Source organism: Barbatula barbatula (genome assembly GCF_947034865.1).
Source record: "Barbatula barbatula genome assembly, chromosome: 21".
Lineage (NCBI taxonomy): Eukaryota > Metazoa > Chordata > Actinopteri > Cypriniformes > Nemacheilidae > Barbatula > Barbatula barbatula.
In genome coordinates, this window is record NC_136784.1 from 5,301,582 (window position 1) to 5,321,886 (window position 20,305).

A 20,305-nucleotide genomic window follows, 5' to 3' on the forward strand; every position below is an offset into this window, starting at 1 on the left:
CGTCTGGCTAGTAGGTTTGTGGGTGAGTATACCGGGAATGACGCAGATGCTGGTGGTCTTCTGCAAAAGACCTCAAGTTTCCAGTTAGTACTTTCTCCCTTGATATATAAAACAGGTTCGATTTTAGGGTTTGGATACAAACGGTGAGTTTCATAAGACTTCAGAAGCAAGCAAAATGAGCATCATGCTGTGATCTGACCATGCCAGGCAGGTTAAAAGCTACACAGAGTATAAAGATAATGTAGAACGGGAAAGACTGTTTTTACTTTTTCACACACAATGGGATTGTAATCAAATATGTTATTTTAGCTATTTTACGATGTGCCTGATGACTCCAGGTCATAAAATCCAGACCACATTTAAAAGAAAACCGATGAACATAAAAAAGCTTAAAGTAGAAGCAACAAAAGCAATTTGGGGGGGTGTTTACACGACGATGGCCTTGGTTATAGACCTGCCCCCTGCCGTACCTTGGGGCTTCCTGTCTCCACTGAATGCTCTCTTTGACTCGGCGCAGTGACGGAATCCCCAAGTCTGTTTCCTGTTGTGTAAGGCGGTTGCCCAGCAACCGTGGACGGGTTCCAGCGGGGAGGGATTTCATGGGCTCCCACAGGCTGAGTGAGCAAACACAGACCCTCCGCTCAGAGCTCCACTGCAGGGCCCAGACACAACAGTGACTAACAAATCCACAACACAGCGAGTTGAGCAACTGTTAATCGATTTTTAACAGCATTACTGAGCATGCAATGTCCATGAAAATGAATTATCCTGGAGTAGTCTGATATGACTTGACTTGAAATTGAGCAAAAATTATTAACAAAGAACTTTTGGAAAAACATTTGTATTGTTTCTCTGGTGTTTAATGTTTTGTGTAACATTTACAGTAAATTGTTACTTAAATGTACTATAGTTGTCACCATATCAGATTTTCAGTACAATGAACATGAACAAAATCATTTATGGTATTATAAATTATTTGATAAAAAAATGATATAATGCTATCAGTCATCTTTTGTTGATTATTTAGTTTTTTTTTCTGTTGTCGACCATTGGATCACACTTTATATTCAAGTGCAGGGGGGTAGAAAAGAGTCTGTAACCATTGTGGTTCTTACACTAATGCAAAACAGGTGACGGATTACCAATCTAAAAGCATCAACCAGACTGGACTTTTTTACAATGTTATAATTTGAGTAGTTTTAACACAAATTTTTATTAATTTCAAAATTATTGTTAATATATTTTGACACTCCTACAACTTACTAAATAAAATAAAAACATTGATATGCATATAGACAATAAAGGTGGTAAATAAATGTACCTGTAAATACCCCCTTAATATAATTAGTGCCTACATTATTACAGTTTTTCCAAGTTTATAGGACTTGTATATATATATATATATTTTGCTTGTACAGCTGTGAGATTGAATTGAAGTGATTATTTAAAAGTTTGTGACTCAAGTCTGCGGAAAACACAGCTAAAGATTTTTTTGTGATTTAATGTTTTCTACATAACATCATACTATATAATGTAACCAGATTCTGTGAAAATACAACCATGATATCTCTATATATTGACTGAGTAAGGCCATGTCAAAGAATAAAATCACAGTGAAATGAAATCAAACTTTGATGCTCATTTTGTTCTCATTCGATGATCAAAACTTTAGCCTGGTTTTCAAAGTCTGGTCACATTTAATATAATGATGATCTAATACAAACTAAAGTATTCTTATATGCTTTTTTTAGGACATACAGGACTATAAAAAACTTCTGAAGTGGACAGCTGAACATTTTTGATGTAAAGTAAGAAAGTGCTTAGCTAAGGGCGTATCCCGATCTGTGTCCATCAGGAAACACAATGCTTTGGAAAAACAGATACACTTGAGACAGTAGCAAAACAGTATGACGCGTGTTGTGCACAACATGTGGCCGATAAAAAAACAGGACTGCCCTACAATCTCTGCGACATATCCGGCGCACAAACACATCAAAGGGCAGAGGGCCCTATAGGGCACGTGCAGAACATTACAGTCATTTTAAGCAATTGCTGACAATGCAGGATTGTGCTTTTATCTGTTTATAAGGCCAGGGAGCATTTGTTGACGTACAAAGGTAGATGGAGCGATAGAGAGAAAATGTGAAAGAAGGGGAAGGGAGGCAGAGAGAAAATGAGATGAGATAAAAGACACTTCCTGGCACGCCGGGCCAGTGGACCATCACATCAAGCACAGGGTCTCTGTAAAACACACATTTCCTGATCTGGTCAGCATGTGTGGGTGAGGACGGGTGGAGAAGGGGGGGTGGGGTTCGATAACAAATCACTGCAAATGTTTTTTTTAAGGGTGATGTTTTCAGTACATCACCAGCCCAAACTTTGGACACACCACCACAATTCTAATTTATTATTTTTCTACATTGTAAAATAAAGAGTAATGTTTTCTATGAAATGAATGAATCATGCAATCACAAAAGGATCGAATCCGACGATTGTTAGTTCATTCATATGTTCTTATATTTTAGCTTCTGCAGAATAGCCCCCATTTAATGTACAGCTCTACATCTCCCTCGTGCAATTTATCTATTTATATTATATACAATTATAAGATTTTAGTTTAGCTAAATTGTTCAATTGTTAAGTGTGCCTTAAACTTTAACTTGGCGTACATCTATGGGTAAAATGTATTACTATATGCCCTTGTGAACGTCAATATCATTTCATAAAAGTTTTTCAATAAATGTTGATGCAGTTTTTCCAAAATGCATTTACGAGGGCATTAGTGCAAATGATTAATGTTATCATATACTTACAGTATGCTGAGAGGGAACAAGCATAGAGCAAAAACTAAAGCAAAGCAAATAAAAATACAGAGTTTAAGCAGCATACAATTTCAACTGGAACAATAAAACCACAAGATCTCACATTACTCAGTTTTTTTTCAAACCATAAGAATCTGAAAGCTTGCTTTTGATAAGCAACCATAGTTTTAGATGTGGCTACAGTTTGCCCAGAGTGTTGGTTTGAAGAATGGGAAATACTTTGTAAATACCGCCCTCTAGTGGTCTTAAGCAATGCTAACATGACACTGCTCATCACGAGGTGTGCCCTTCAATGTCTAGTAGTCTCATAGTTGCTAGCATCATTTTTATAAGAGGATGACGGTCATTATTTAAGAACGTCAAGCTAAATAATAGGCATCATGTTTTATTTTCCTATTTATTATTAAATCATGTTTAATAACCTTAAACATTAAATGTCGCAATGAGTAACAAAGCTGAAGGTACATAATCAAATGTGTAGTAGCTAAATATTAAATTGTTAGGAATAAAATAAATGACTAAAAATACTGGTTACTACAGTAAACTGAATACCAATTGAACAGATGCCAAACATTTTGGTGGGACAAGGCAAAATCTCTCTGTATTAAATCTCTCACAGTATTAAACACAGCATTTTTTATAGACAACAATTTGACCATATTCCCAAAAAATTGTCATATAGGATTCTGCACACATTATGCCTGTAAAACAAAAATATTTAGACCTGGAAATATATTGCTTTTTAATTAAACATTAAGATTATTAAAATGATACTGCTGAAACTGTAATGCAGATAACATTTAGAGTATAAGCAGTAGACAGCCGCAGTAACAATACTATCAAAAGATCACATATAGTAATATTATAGTAGAAAAAGAGTGCACAATTAATAACTAAACAAAAATAAATAGGCTATTGTTGTTACTCTCACAGGGTTAATTTAAGGTTTTATATACAGTACAAGGAAAATGTAGTTGGCCATTCTTCGGAGTACAGTACAACTGAAAAAAATCCACAATTATAAGTTGAAAGAAAATAACAACATGTGTGACCTATGTATGTGCCTGCACTGTCTCATTCAGTATTGTAAGCACACACAACAACACAGTATAGAAAACATGTGAATGATAAAACTCATTCCTGATACCAGCTGACTGCTTTATAAAGGTAAGGCAAATGATCTTGTACATTATAAACCCAGCTTCAGGCGTCATTACAGTTACTGGGGGAAATAGTGCAGTGCAGTTTTGTCTGTACGTTAGTAATAACCGCCAAAATCATTTTTGATTGTTGTCATTGTCTATATAATTGAATGTCTTCTTGAATCGTCTATGACAAAACTGCCAAATGAATGCCATACATCCATATATTGCAGCATAAGCAGCTTTGTACATTTTTATGTATTTAACAAACACTTCTTGCGATCTTATAAAAGTCAATAATATATAACAGCAATCCACAGAAAATACTACATTCATGCGCGGATTCACTGTCGTGCATGAATATGCAACAGTCTAACGCAGAGTTACAACGTAACCGATGAAACAATCATAAAAATATCACGCATCATTTAATTTAGCACTTAAAACATGAATCATCATTAATCATTAAATAACTCACTGTATCAAATTGTTGCAGATTTGACAAGTCAAATGTCATGGTAATACATTTAGGTCAAAGCTAAGAGTCAATTGTTCCCAGAACAAATACTGTGTTGTTACAGTTACACAAAGATCTGCAGTGCTGTCCAAACTCAACTTCAGTACGCAACATGTGCCCTCCAATCACAACATGGCTATTTATATAGCAAAACCCCCATCTCTTTCATACAAAATAACCAAGAATGTGCTAATGGGTGCGAACATACACAACTACACTAGCCACAAGATCAAACGTCACTTGATCTTGTTCATAAAACATTAAAATCCATAAATATATTTTCTAGCCTTCATCTAAAGGGATAGTTCACCACAAAGTGAAAATTATGAATGTGACAATTTTCAATTCTGTGTGAATTATTCACAATAAGCCAGTCATTCCAGTGTGTCCCCACAACAACCATCTGGTTGTTTTCTCTTTCATCTTGGGTCTTCTTTTGTGCTTTTCAAGTGCTTAATACTACCCACCAACTTCCTCTAAACTGTCCCCCACTGCACCATCTTTGTACAGAAATATAGATTGTAGTCTTACATATATACATCACATTACGTCATGAAATTAGGATTCATAAGCAAATGCGATCGAATGCCTTTTTGGCGTCGTGTGAATACTGGAAAGTTTAAGAGGAGAGTTTGGAGTAACTGGGAGGCGAGAACTTCCGCTTCAGATATTTGATGATGTAGAGAGGCAGACAGCTGACCAGCGTGATGACGCACACCTTCCACAAGAACACCCGCGTCGTGATGAACGAAAGATCTGGAGATAAGACGAAAACAATCAAGAAAAGATGTCAGGTTGTGATTTTTGAGGATCGTCAGGTTGTGGATGAAGTGGATGCACTGCACTGATGGAACGTTTCATGAGCGATCGCAGGGTCATGGCACATTCAAACGGGCTCGGTCTCATCCAGGGGCTATGAGAGTAAAGCCCAAGGGAGGAGAACAGACTCATGTGTGAAAACAGGAAATGATAACCGGTGAGATGACAAAGGGAACACAGGAAGAAGACAAACCTACCCAGGAAAGCTCCTAAGGTCACACGACCTATGCCTGAGGCACAGTCACAAAACAGGTGGAGAAAGAAGACAGAACAAAGAGCTTTAAAGTTGAGGTTACACCGCACAAGGCTGTAGTGATGAGTGTTTGGGTAGAACATTAAAACCAGAGGTTACATGTCATCTGTTATGAAGTATATTCGCATTTATTTGACATTCTTCTGTATGATCACAGCTAAGGGAAAACTGTCCAAAAAGCAAAACAGGAGATTATATAAATAAATGTCAATAGATTATCGCCTTTGTGATTAAATCTATCGTGCTTAACTGATTTTTGTCTGTTTTTAAAACAAAAAAGGTTGAGTAACCTGCGATTTTAAAGGAGCAGTTCACTATAAAATTAAAATGTCATGATAATTCACTCACCCACATGTCATACAAACTGTCCGCGTGTTTATTTCTTCTGTCAAAAACGAGCCGAAACAACACATTCTTCAGCTGGTGTCATGTAGAGCGTTTTGAAGCTGTGATGAAACTGAAATTGGGACCTTAACCAACAGCCTCCCGTTTAAGTGCATTATATGGATAAGAACCCCGCACACTAGGGATGCACTGATAGGATTTTTTCGGCTGATACGATACTGATTTTATCAAACAACTATAGTCATATTCCGATACCGGTCACTAGTCTTTTCTGCATTAAATGAATTTGACTGAACATTAAATTGGACCCATTTAAGATTTTAAGGCACAATTTAAGATAAACAACAATAAGTCAACATGACAATCTTCAAAGGTGATTTTTGCTATCCAATATTTATTTTATAAACAACATAAACTCATCTTTGACTGAACATTGAATTAATAAACCATGGTGTTAAATTAATCCAATATTGGCAGATTCATATCGGTGGCCGATTCACCGGTGCATCCCTACTGGAAACCTTTCCTCAAAAGCCTCAAATTGTTTTCGACAGAATAATTAAACACACCGACATGAGTGCATTATCACGACATTTTCACTTTATAGCAAGGAATCTGCAGTTCTGTTACAAACCGAGATGGTGAGAAAGAGGTAAAAGATTAAAGTGATGGTCATTATTTATTTACCCTCATGTTATTCAAAATATGTTTGACTCTGTACAGTGGGACACAAAAAATATATTTTGAGAAATGTCACAGTGGTTTTGTTACCATTCAAATGGAAGTCAATAGAGGCCTGTGTTGTTTGGTTATAAATATAAACTTTTGCGTTCTGCAGAAGAAAGTAATTCATAGATGCTTGAGAATGACATAAGGGTGAGTATATAATGAAAAAATTATCCTTTTTTTCATAACTGTCTATCCATATTCAAGTTCACGATACTTTGACAAAAAAATGTTTAATACAAAATCTGTCAGTTTCTTAATTTTGCAGAAAACAAAAGAAGATGTTTTTGAAAAATGTTGTTAACACAAAACAGCTGGTCCCAATTTACTTGCATTGGTTTTGTGTTCAAACAATAGAAGCCAATAAGGACCAACGGTTTTTGGTCACCAACACTCTTCTGAATATCTTCTTTTGCGTTTTGCAGAAGTAAAAAATCAAACAGGTTTACAATGACAACAGGGTGAGTTAATGATGACAGAATTTTCATTTTGAAGGTGAACTATTCCTTTTAGCTGGAACCAAGGATTTTAAATTAGGTAAATAAAAATATACGTGACCTTTCTTTAACTTTATTATTCAGCAAACAAATCAAAAATTCAGATAGATAGATAACATACACTCTTTCTGCTTACCAAAGTATTCATTGAGGAAGGCGAGGGAGGCGAGGTAGCAGGCGAGACTGAAGAGTTCAGCCACCACCATGAGCCAGTGCCAGGTGCGAACCGTGAGCGCCACCATGAGCAGCTCGGTGAGGATGAGAGCAGTGAAGGAGATCGCCACCACATGCACAAACTCCTGATCGAACAACACCAGGGCACCGTACATCAGGATGCCTCCTGGTGGCCAAACAAAGGAAGTGACGCAATGAGGTAAATCTGGCTGTAGTGTTGTTTTTATTATTCTGAGCATATAAACAAAATGCAGTAAAATCACATTAAAGAGAACAACTAAGGAAAGAACGAACAAATAATACTGTAGTCATGATAGAAGTGTTGCTTTAGCAAATGAAGTTTCTTGTCTATTTACAATAAGAAAGCTTTCAACAAGTTTCCTTCCCTTTTTTTAACCCTTACGGTCTGATCCAGATTCACGCATGAGTGCGTCGAATCCTGACCCCTGCTCGCAACGCTCCACGCTCGCTCGGCTCCTCAGCCTACTGTAACGGTCTCTGCTTTCATTTTAATCATAACGCCGGCGCGATCCAGCCTAATGGCCTCTAACTGATCACATAATTGCCTCTCTTCATACTGCAAGCATTCCTCGAGGTTAGTCACTGGACTAAATGAAATCTTTGCTCATATTTCCCTGTTGTTCTCGACTCTCTGTATTAAGGTTTAATTAAAAAGCACGAGCTGTCAGACGGGGACACTGATCTCTCTCTCTCGCTCGCCGCTCAGATCCATTTACAGTGCGGATAAGCCCGGCGCGTTTGCGTGAGAGCTGCGACGGTCCGAAAAACACATTCATGACGAAAAAACTCCTTTAAAATTGTGGGAGAAGTTACTTTGGAGTTCAAAGTTCATTTTCACATTTACATTTCAGTAATATTTATAAAATACACTCCATTTGTCTTCACGAAATGATAACAAAAGAATGTTGGTTTTCAAATGGTATTATATTAGTTTTACTCTTTAAAATAAATAAAAAGGGATACAAAATAGGAATTATATTTTACATTAGAAATCATTATAACATATTTTCATACATTTACTATAAATGAAGTGTGTTACTTAGATTTTGTTATTTAATTTTTTGGAATTTATCAAATTATTATCAATTAATACGCAAAGAAACTATTTTTTCCATTTACAAATTTACAGTTACATTAACGGTACATATTCACACGTATGCACTGTGACACTCTCAATGGCTCACGGAGTTCATGAGTCAAATATACAGATAGAACTGCATTCTGAACACAGTACACACAACATGCCATAAAACAAATAAAGGTTTATTGGTGACTGATTGTTTAGGACCAAACCAAAACTCAAGACACCGTTCATCCATTTACCTTGATATACACTTATCAAAACCCAAAGCAGGAAGGTCTTAAAGGACAGGGAGCGGCCCTAGTGGAGGGAAAACCAAAGTGAAAATCACAGTCATGCAGCAAACACAGACTCGTGCTCTAAGATCTCATTCCTCTACTAATAGGTTGTTAGTTGGGAGTTAGTTTTGATTATCATAGCCGCTAAAAGGTTGTGTATGTTGTTACCTTGGTGAGGTCTTTATAGAGCTCAGGATAGAGCAGAGCCATCTCAGGTTTGACATCCTGGTCCAACACCAGAGAAAAGACAGGGAACATGGTGTAGATGGTGGCATAACTAGAAACAAGCATCAGGTATAGAAAAAGTATCGATAAAGGACCTCCTACAGATCTGTCAATCAAATACAGAGCTCGAATAGCTTTATCTATACAAACACAAGCAGCACTGGACTCTACATACCCAACCATGAGGAAACCTTGATACAGAGGAACGGATGCAAAGTAGAAGATGGATGAGAACACAGCCTGGGACGAGAGACATTCGAATCAAGACGCCATCACTTCAAATCAAGAGCCCACATAGCAGATACAAGTGCTGCTCTTATTTCTGAGAGCAAAGCAATCTGCTGTAATGATTCTGGTCACATCAGAGATCTCATGGGGCTGTGAATGAACGGGGCTCTGAATGTGTGTGTGTGTGAGTATTCGCATTTGCGAGTTACCTGCATGGTGGAGATAATCATGCCCCGGTGCATGACGAACTGGCCGAGAGCCGCCGAGCGTTTGTAGCTGTTGCGGCCATGTACCATCAGCAACCGGCCGATGTGCTTGAACTGGGTTATGGAGAAATCTGCAGCCAGCGACGCCTGTTTTCCCTCCTGGAACACAAGTTAAGGTCTGTTAGACTTGATTTTCAGTGGGAAAACATTCAAGGCCTTATAAAAAAACTCGCAGTTCTTGTGAAGGCCATTTCGTCCCGCATTTATTCTAACTGATGTTTAAGGGACAAGAAAAAAGATAGGACCATGAAATCTATGCTAATGACAAACACCTTACCTTCCCTTCAATGCCGATACCACAGTCTGCTGCCTGGATCATGCTGACATCATTTCCTCCATCACCTGAGCAAAGAGATAAGAAAGATGCTAGGATGAAAACATGAGAAGACACTGTGAAACCAGTCATCTTTACCGCTCTCAAAGAATCATGGGACGCGGGTTTGATAAGGTGTCTTTATCTACTATCCACTTACAAAAGAAATGAAAGCGTTTGATTCAATGAGTACATACAAGTAGTTACCCGTGTTACGACTACCTGCATCTGTAGGTACATTCTAGTTCTTAACCTTGACCCTATCCCAACCGTACGCTGACCTCCATAGCAGCAAAAGTTCACGGTATGATGCTTACTTGATGACAGGAGATGTGAAAAGAAGGAAGGAAAGGAGTGACAAGGACAGAAGAAAAGAGCTTACCTATGGCACATGTTCTGTTGGCCGTGTGTTGTTGTAGCAATCGAACAATCTGAGCTTTCTGCGTGGGAGAGCAGCGACAGCAAACCACGGCGGGACACTGACATGCCAACTCCACAAACTCGTGCTCATAGTATCGTAGACACACCTGATGAGCCACACAAACAGAAAGACTCAGTGTGAGAAAAACCAACCTGAACATAATAGGGATTTTGTTTTACCTCCAGAGAGTCTCCGGAAATGACCAGGGCACAGTCGTGTTTCCTTCTAAAGGCATTCAGCTCTAGATGAGCCTCACCACGATTGGACACCTAGAAAAATGGACACAAGAGACTTCCTGTTGAGTGTTCACACGTAATGGAGTTCACTTTAAATCCAGATCAGGAGCCATTTGGAGCTTACCGGTCTAAAGACGTGGATATCTTGACTTCTGGACACTAAATGGGAGCTTTTGGCGATACATGTAGCAGTTTCAAGTTTGTCTCCTGTTAACATCCAAATCTGAAATAAAGTACCCAAGGGTCAAAGTTCAGGTCAGATGAGACAGAATATAAAAAACCTGAGAAAAACTATTCTATTCCTGTTAAACGTCAGGTTTATTGTGTTTAACTGAAAGCAATTGTGTTGGTGCACCTTGATCCCAGCGTTGCGGAGGAGCTCCAGTGTGGGCCTGACATCAGCCTGAAGCTGATCCTCCACCCCAGTGAGACAGAGAAGCTCCATCTCTCTCTCCAGACTCTCCAACACTGCTGCCACCTTCAGAGCGCGATCATGAATACTCAGTTTCGCCTGGTTATACCGACTCTGAACACGGAGAGAGAAAGCAAATAAGTTGCAGATGACATTTCAAACCTATTTAAAGGAACAGTTCGCCAAAACATTAAAATTCCGTCATCCAAATATCCTCTTTTGTGTTCAAGAGAACACCGAATTTAAAACAGTGTTGAAACAATTTGAGAGCCAGTAAATGATGACAGAATTTCCTTTTTGGGTTAACTATACTTTTAAATGTCAAACAAGTATAAAATCACACCAAGACAAAAAAACTAGACTCAAACCAGATACCAAAGTTTTATAATTCTTATAAACAGTCTGACATCAGAACTATGAGTTCAGCTCAATTACGTTTGATTCGGGGATGAATTAGATTTCCAGGGAATAAATACTGATACAAGAGACATTTAATGTAAAAATCACATCGCGATGAACCTTTGACCGTCTGGATGTAAATATATATGCCAATTATTTACTACACCTACTCAATTCAGACAAAGCTTGTACAGTATTCATATACCTCAAAGTCTTGGTACTGCTCTTCAGTCAGGGATTTCTTGGACACCACCAGCGTCCGCAGGCCTTCTCTGGCCATGTTCCCACACTAAACAACACAATACAATACATATTACAATGCGTGGTTGTATATTAAATAAAGATCTTAATTAGTATACAGAAAGCATGGAAACAGAGATGTCAACAATGATTTTAACAAGATTATGTTCCGAGTGAAACATCAAAACACTGCTGGACAAATTATGAAACGCCCATGCAGACACATACATACACACAGACAAGAGAAAGGATCAATTGTGAACAATACACAATCGCCTGTGGGATCTTTATGCACGCTGTAAAACGATGTGGGACAGAGGTTTATTTTTTATATGAATATCTAACAGGCAAAACTGATGCTGTGATTACTTATTGACCTGTCCCCATAGCAACATCACGAATAGGCCGATGAGGATTATGACATGATTCTGCTCCCAGTCATATGCCTTTATTTGGGTCATTCATTAATTAATAAACCTCATCTCCGCCCTTCATTGACTGCATATTGCCAATACAATTATAATCATCAAAGTGAGAAATGCATGTGTGATGATGAGCCGTGCGCTCTGTCCTTGATCAGACTGGTTAGGACGGCTGAAATCAGAACAGGAAGACCTGTTTGTTATAGTTAGCGCTATATCATGACACCTGATTTTTAACTCTTGTACATTTATTAATTCAGCAGACGCTTTTATTCAAAGCAACTTACAACTAAAGATTTGATAGATAAAAGAATAAATGATATGATAGATATAAGCATCCGCTAGATACTTATTTGTGAATAACCCACATACACAAGTTCATCTTATTACTTTGTGGCGAATGGCCAATGTGGCATTTTTTGACGACGTAACATTAGCCTATGCAGTGTGTATGCAAACTGGACAGCGTAAACGTTGCCAAAACACTCCAAAATGCAAAAAAGGATCTGCATACAGAAAAATGAACTGCATACAGAAACAATGTAAAACAAAACAAACAAGAAATACAAAACAGAAAGGGTCAAAGCAACAGAAAATTAGGCTATTCACGAGCTCACCAGCCCACACAAACAGGCCCATGACAATTTTCCATCAACAATAATCTATGCATTCTTACCTCCTCCTCCAACCAATCATTGTACTGTACAATGCTCGCCATGGCAACATCTGCCCCTTTCATGTAAAACGTGATGTCACCGGTCGCCTCATCCTGAAAAGCAATCAATGAGAGAAAGCTTTAAAAACACGTCCAAAACAGCATCTGAAATATTAGCGTGTCCAATAGAGGAGCACAAAACCATTGATCCCACACGGTATCAGCACAAAAGGAGCCAAACAGAGATGATTTGCACTAATGCACAAGCTAACACACAAACACACGATCAAAGCTCTGCCACAAATACTCATATGCATTTCATGTAATGTAACAAACAAACAATGAAAACCTCACAGAAACAAACAAAAGTAGTCCTAAAGAATACAACGGCTTAGACAAAAACACAAATATTATATTCTAAGCACTGAAGCAGTAAGTAGCAACTACCAAAAAGAGGTCATCTCTGCTATAAAAACCAGTTAGCCATCCCAGAATGCACTGCACCAAGCTGAGTGCACCAAAAATATAACTCGGCCAAAATTGAAAAGGTTAAAAAAAGAATTACAATTCATCCAAAACTGTGTGATGCAAAATGTCTGTGTTTCAAAAGAGAAGTGTAGTTTTGAGAAGTACCCTGACAATGATACCCATGCGCTTGCTCTCAGAGGTAAAGGGAAAGATCTGGAGGATGTAGTACGTCAGGATGTGTCCAGCTGGCGTCTTCAGCTGGAGGGATGTCAGGTCTCTGTTCACTAGAGTCAAGCCAACACTTTCTGTCCAACGCACGAGGGCCACCTACACAACACATGGCAGAAATATAGTATATGTGTAGAGGATTGACTATACTTGTGAGGGACAATTTTTTTTCTTGAAGAATCATGCTTATGCAGTTTCTTGTTGACTTTAAACTTATTTATTGTTTTTGCTAGATCATTTAGATAAAATAATAATAAGTAGATATCATTTTTTTCTTTTTTTAGTCATTTACAGGAGGAGTACAAGGAGTTGTGCACTGTGCATATGTGCATATTACCTTTGCATTTCTAAACACATACACGTGTATATCTAAAAAAACATTTTAATATAAAAATCAATAAATGTTTATATATAATTTGAATTATAAATAAATATTGTAGGGCTGTCAAAACGATTAATCGCATCCAGAATAAAAGTTAGTGTTTACATAATATATGTCTGTGTCCTGTGCATATTAATTTTGTATTTATAAACACATACATGTATATATTAAGATTTATTTGAATATATACGTATATATAATTTCAATTATTGTTAAATATAAATAAATGCATACATTTATATGAATGTTTATAAATATAAATGAATATGCACAGTGCACACACAAATATTATTATGTAAACACAAACTATCGTGATTAATCATTGAACAGCCCTAATTTGGTCCCGGGCCCTGTGAATTCTAACAGCGGCCCCAATCTCAAGTGCACGCTATCATATTTAATAAGTCAAGAGGGAAATAACCAATTCAATTAACTTTCATTGTACACTTTAATCATTGCCTCAAACGGTTACGGTAATAATATAATTTGTGGACTGTACACATTGTTTATCTCAAGACGAGATTGTAACCTTCCCTGCAAATTATGTCTTTAATTTTCCTTGTAGTCTGCTTTCTCTCTTACACACACACCGCTTATATCTATGACATTTCCATGCTGATGTGACTAATTTGCTTCTTCTTTTGTCAACCTGACAGGGCTAATTGATGCCCTTGAGAGAACACACAAGACATACACATACCCAAGTGTCTCAGGTAGTGGGGAAATGCCTTTAGGAGGCGGACAGGGTTTTACGATAGTGAGGAGAGCATTTAATATACTTCATCAATCATTTCAATAGTACAGAAAGAAAAGCTATAGTCATAAACCAAGAGGCAAAGAGGATCGCAACCACGCCGTTTGACCTGCAACCGCATGAAGACATGGCTGTTATTTAATAAAGAGACCAGATGTGACAGGAAATATGATACAACGTCATAAAGAAGGCACAGTGATGATGGTTTTATTTGACAGGGCAGCATTATTTTGGAATGCCGGGAGCAGTAGTGACCACTTTATCCATTAAAGTTTAAAATGTAAAAATGCACATTTTTTAAACACATTACAAATTCAAAAAAGCAAATAAAGAAAATGAAACCGCTCTTAAAAAACAAAACATGTCATAACTCTGTTGTACGAGTTACCCGTCTCTTCAGAGGGAACTTGAGTTTAATGGACTAGAGGTTAAAGGTCAACACCATATTTTCCTTAGCGATCGGAGAGAATTGACCTTTGGTTCTTCTGTCATCTCATCTGAATAACCCAAAACCACTAATAAAACCATCAGTGAACTTCTATTAACCTGCATAAGTAAAACTTCATTATCGGACATGAAAAACACTCTTGCTCACAAGCCTATCCGATCATTAAAGGTCATGATAAACCCCTGACCCTTGACACTGTGGGGTCAAAGGTCACAAATGAGTTAAAGCGAGTGTGCAGAAAGGCAAGGGGTTATTTCATCTTTGAACTCGGCTCGCTTCGGGACATCGGTGATGTGCGTCCGTCATTTTAACGGGAGAAAAGGCTGCAAGGATGAGACACCGACACAGCCCTTGATGAGAGTGACACGCGGAGAAGGACTTGTGTTAACCGCTAGTCTCTCTGAGAAAATTAAATATTGATCAATCCCAGAGTGAAGACGTTGGAGAGATAAGACCAGGGCATTAAAGAAAATAAATAAGTAGACACATCAAGGGAGAAGAGAGGACAGGCAATTCCACTAAAGAGGGAGATGGACAGATTTCGTTTTTCTTTTATCACTCTCAAAAGATATCTACGTTTACAGAAGGCTCTAAAGAAAAATAATACCTGGACATTCGGAATTTATTTAATGAGCAACACGTTTTCTTGGAAACAATTCATGCTTGAAAAACGATTAGGCTGAATTAGTTATGCAATCGTATTATACGGTGACCGAACAGGAAAGACTGTACAGAAATATCCACATGAAGTGATTCACACAAAAATGATCATTAATTCTCATGACAATCTGTAGTTGCTGAGGATGACAGAGATACATTTTTATACCATGGGAGTAGGGGTGTCACAATATACCGTGTAGTCGTAATAGTAATAACCATGATTACTGATATTCCATTAATACTACAGTGAGAATACTGTAAATAATCCAGAATCAAATAATGATGTTTCCAAATGATTTTAAGTCTTTTATTATATATTATTATATCACCATTATAAATCATTTTCCCCACAATAACTGTGAACTGAAAATGTGATATTATGGGAACCCTACATAAAAAAGTCAATTGGTCCCCCTGTGCGGTCAAGCTCTAACCTGACAAAAAGCATCATAAACGGAAATATCTGAAAATCAATCATTTTTGGGTGAAGTATTTAATATGTCAAGCCCGAAACAACTTTTTGGTCCTCTGATAAGGTATACGATAAGATATCCTTCCATCTATCGGAAGACCACTGCTGCCAACGTGACATACGTTCACTCTCAATGCCGCTTCTGGTATTTATTTAGCGCTTTCCTTACCAACAACTCATTCAAAATATTGTTTCTCTACAACGGATCTATAAATATCTACGATCTCTCAACACAAATGATGACCGAGTCCTTCCTGATGTGTGACCTACCCCTGCACCCTCTGCCTCTGATATTTATTGAGCCCTCTCAGATTTCTCTACTAACACAGAGTCTATATTACCATCCAATAAGGCAGTAAATTCAAGGCTAAAGTGGGGGAGTCATAAATACTAAAGCAGCGATATATAGGATTACACCTTTAGAGGAATGAGGAGGATAGTGTCAATGCAATCAGATTTCTAAATAAAAAAATAAATAAAAGGCCGTCCTGCTTTTACTGAATCGCTCAGGCAGAAAATTGCAGAAAATTGTCAAATTCAATGATATAGAGGTAAAGAGAGGTTACTAAATACAAAAGATTATGCCGAACCACGGGTTGCAGTGGTTAGCACATGTGCTCCTCAAAGGTTGAGTCATGGTGCTCATTTGGGACACGCAGGTTCGTTTCCACAACTGTGCCAAAAGTCCCTTTTCACTCCCTTAATTATAATTTCCTATTAATTAATAGAAAAATGTATTGAATTTGACAAGGTGCAATGACTAAATTTAGGACATCTCTTACCTCATCAGGACTAGAGGCTTGATAAGTTCGGTTGTCGTCGCTGAAGTCCTGGTCGGCCTCGGTGCTCTCTGGCTCAGAGCCGGCACCGTTAGCACGGGACTCGTACACCGGCGTGACGTTGTGGCAGAGAGCAATGGCTTTCACTGCTTCGTTGGTCCGACTGCTCACGCTCTTCCGGACCTTCGGCGCAGGTGGCTGAGGCTTACGGGAGGGTGTGGAGCTCTCGCTACTGCTGTTGGATTGTGTCGTGCTCACCTGAAGAGACGCCACATGACGCAAAAGTGTTGGTCAATATTTTAATTGTAATATTCATTGAGCTTCTCAAATGGGAGAGCGTGCACTTCAAAGTTTAGATGTGTCATAGAAAGCACATACCAAGTGTATGGTTCAGCTAAAGGGACGGTTCAGCTAAAAATAAAATCATTTATTTACCCTCAAAACCTGTATGACTTTCTAACCTCTGTTGAACGCCAAAAAATATATTTTGAGAAATGTCTCTGTGGGTTTGTGTCCTTGCAATGGAAGTCAATGGGGGCCAATTTTGTTTGGCTACCACTGTTCTTCAAAATATCTTCTTTTCTGTTCTGCATAAGAAAGACATGAAATGACATGAAGGCGAATGAATGAAAGTATCTAAACTATCCCTTTAAGTCACCAATAATAAACAAACACTTTCCAACGAGCCGTCTTTTCCCCCACTACATTAAAAAAATTTAGAAAACACATTCATAAATAAGCCAAATTATGTCAGAACCTAGTGACAAAGTGTGTAGTAAAAGAGGAACGGGGTCAAAAAGTGTAGGCAGATATTCACTTCAACCATCCAGCTGTTGTCCTGCGAGGTCTCAGCCAGGACACACTGGAACAAAAACATTCTAGCAGTGCCTGATACACTATGGTGTCTCAATCCCACTTTTTGATATTTATACATTTTTTATACAGTAAGAGGTGCCGTGAATTTGTGTGTGTGTGTTTGGCAGAGGTTGCTCAGAGCTCCGCTGACAGGAAGATGCCTGCAGACAGCCTCCAGTCAAACACAGATAAATAAAGACTAACTTACTAAAAAAGTTTAACTTACTTAAATGTCCTAGCACGATACACCCTGGATTGCATGCAACTACAAGGTTTCACCACTATGAACCAACAGCTGTTTTTAATACCAACGTTTTCATACGCATAATCCTCCAGAGAGAATCGGAGCTATAACCGCCTGGCGCACATGAAAGCATGTTAAGCTGTAAATTACATTATGTTTATTGATTCCTGTCAAACTCGATTTCACACATCTTGTTGGACACGTCCTGCGGGGGGAGATTATGAGGCTATGATCGCTCATATCACGGGTACATTTCAAACCTGCCCATCACTCTCTAATGAAGGACCATGAAGCATCAAAATCAATTGCTACTGTGGCTATATAATTGGTTTTCCTAGAGAACGTACATATGCCATCCATTTTACAGAATTGTACAGAGTGACTGAATACAGACCACACAGAGAAAGGTTTGGGAGAGGAACGGCCTTTACATTCGAGATAAGGATAATGAAAGTGTAATGTGTAAAGAGACAGATGTCAAACAAACCTGAGCATAGGACTGTATGATGTGACTCTGGATTTCATCCATGGTGTCCATTCCGTACGAGACAGTACCGAGATGGAGGCGTTTGAAGATCATTTCATTCTGCGTTAGAGTGCCTAGAGAAAAGAGTCACACTGAAATGAAAGCCTTTATATCTGTTAATATTATAAATATTTATAAGGATGGCTCATTTATTTAGCCTCATGTCATTTCAAACCTTTCTTCTGCAGAACACAAACGAAGATATATGTGAAAGAATGCTGGTAAGCCAACAATATTGGACACCATGATTTCCATAGTATGGACACAAAACAACTTTCTCACATCTCTTGTGTTCCGCACAACTTCTATTTTAGGGTAAACAATTATTTTTATTAATATTTCTGGACATATTTGTGGTACTCTGGGGGTCCTAAAGTCCCTGTGAAATGGAACTTATGATCGTTTTTACTACTTTATTTTGACGTGTTTCCGAGTGATTTTTTTTCTGAGATTTTGAAGGAGAAAAATAGTTGGCGTGGTTTACATCTTTCGCTGCGATTTGATTGGATGTATAAAACAGCCGTTGCATTTTGAAATGGAACTGGCAGCAGTCTGACAGTTGAAGGGGAGGAGCTAACGGATGCTCAACTCAAGCAGTCTAGCATAGGTCATATGGATAGGATGGATAGTCAATACAGGACGGAAGTGCTTCTTCAAATTTTAACTAAAGATTACGAGGGCACGCGATTTTTAAAAAGAGAATGAGCCCCATTGATTAACTATTTACAATAAACGGCGCAATATTTCATGAAGAATAGTTATTTTTTATTTCACTGGGACTTTTTTTTGATAAAAATAAAATGCTAAATATAATAAGATATAATTTAATAAATTACTTTATAAAAAATTCAAGCGCTTTTCATTAACCTTTTAATTGAGTATAAGAGTTAAATTTGATTGGACAAACGGCATTCAAAGAGTGCTGATATATAACCAGAACTAAACTAGGAAGCTTAGCCGTTTTGATATCACATTGAGTTTTGTACCACAATAAAAAATACTTCATGTGTTATGGCTGTGATTTGGCCTCAATAATACAACACTTGGTCATGTGACATCTAAAAAAGAACCTGTTTTGTCTGTGAGAAGGTATACCACTCGTCCAAGCTCCTCTGGTATGGTGCTTGTTCGGACCACAGTACCAGGAATATTCTCATCCTTCATTATCATCCATCCATATGCTGACTTCCCCATGTCCAGATTTACTCTCAGACTACACACACATAAAACAAAATGTTTTGATCAAGTTAATATAAGCTCTGATGAATCAAAATCAACATTTTATTTTACAATGATCCACACGTCAATGGAGAAAATTCACCTGATGGGGATGATGTACGAGAACAGAACCACGAAACGGAAGAGGTTACGAAACCAAGGACCTAGAAATCCCTGCAGGGCGATCATAACAACAGACAGAACCACCTGAGCAAGGAACAGAGCTTTCGTCAGGCGGTTTAACTCCAGGTCCAGCAGCCCCACCTTCAGAGAGGAGAGAGAAAAAGAAATAAACCAACGTATGAGTGAAGAATCTAATGAATAGAGACTTCTGAGATATTTTGACACTTCTTCCAATTCTGGATTGATTTTCATTTGATGCTTTACACTCAATGTAGGTCGTGAAAATGTAAATATTTATGTGTAATAATAAACAAAATGCATGCAAAACATACTCCAGGATTATGTCATGAAGGACCAAAATGGAAATAAGTTTATTTAACTTTTTTGTGGTTATCCTTAACAAATAAATGTATTTTACTACTTTGTCTAATAAATATACTCGAACTTTTTTTATATGTATAGAATATTATTTCCATACAAACTGTGTTTTTAGGGGGCGTTTGGCATTTTTGATACTTTTAAATAATTTAATGATTCATTGGGTAAAACTCAACCACGGCATGCGATTTCCCCTCTGAGTACAAGAGTCTCAAGCTGAGGGTTCTTCTCATGTGAAATGTTATGAAAAATAAAACAACCTGCCCATGAGCCAGCAT

At 37.9% G+C, this 20,305-nt stretch overlaps 1 protein-coding gene across 2 annotated transcripts in view; it reads right to left on the bottom strand.

The window, feature by feature from the left end:
• Positions 1 to 3,399: 3,399 nt before the first annotated feature.
• atp9b (ATPase phospholipid transporting 9B) overlaps positions 3,400 to 20,305 on the bottom strand; it is a 33,714-nt gene continuing 16,808 nt past the window's right edge. Inside the window, exons 12-29 of one of the 2 annotated variants that reach the window (XM_079484215.1) lie at positions 19,630 to 19,790; positions 19,379 to 19,521; positions 18,270 to 18,382; positions 16,687 to 16,941; positions 13,126 to 13,287; positions 12,514 to 12,606; positions 11,381 to 11,464; positions 10,720 to 10,890; positions 10,489 to 10,587; positions 10,308 to 10,397; positions 10,090 to 10,234; positions 9,672 to 9,736; positions 9,338 to 9,493; positions 9,076 to 9,140; positions 8,844 to 8,952; positions 8,640 to 8,697; positions 7,258 to 7,461; positions 3,400 to 5,237 (exon numbers count right to left, since the gene is read on the bottom strand). In XM_079484215.1, the coding sequence (XP_079340341.1) occupies positions 5,101 to 5,237; positions 7,258 to 7,461; positions 8,640 to 8,697; positions 8,844 to 8,952; positions 9,076 to 9,140; positions 9,338 to 9,493; positions 9,672 to 9,736; positions 10,090 to 10,234; positions 10,308 to 10,397; positions 10,489 to 10,587; positions 10,720 to 10,890; positions 11,381 to 11,464; positions 12,514 to 12,606; positions 13,126 to 13,287; positions 16,687 to 16,941; positions 18,270 to 18,382; positions 19,379 to 19,521; positions 19,630 to 19,790 (2,310 nt within the window). In that variant the 3' untranslated portion in view covers positions 3,400 to 5,100. Of the gene's footprint in view, positions 5,238 to 7,257; positions 7,462 to 8,639; positions 8,698 to 8,843; positions 9,141 to 9,337; positions 9,494 to 9,671; positions 9,737 to 10,089; positions 10,235 to 10,307; positions 10,398 to 10,488; positions 10,588 to 10,719; positions 10,891 to 11,380; positions 11,465 to 12,513; positions 12,607 to 13,125; positions 13,288 to 16,686; positions 16,942 to 18,269; positions 18,383 to 19,378; positions 19,522 to 19,629; positions 19,791 to 20,305 lie in introns of both variants that reach the window. The other variant, XM_079484214.1, reaches the window with a different exon arrangement.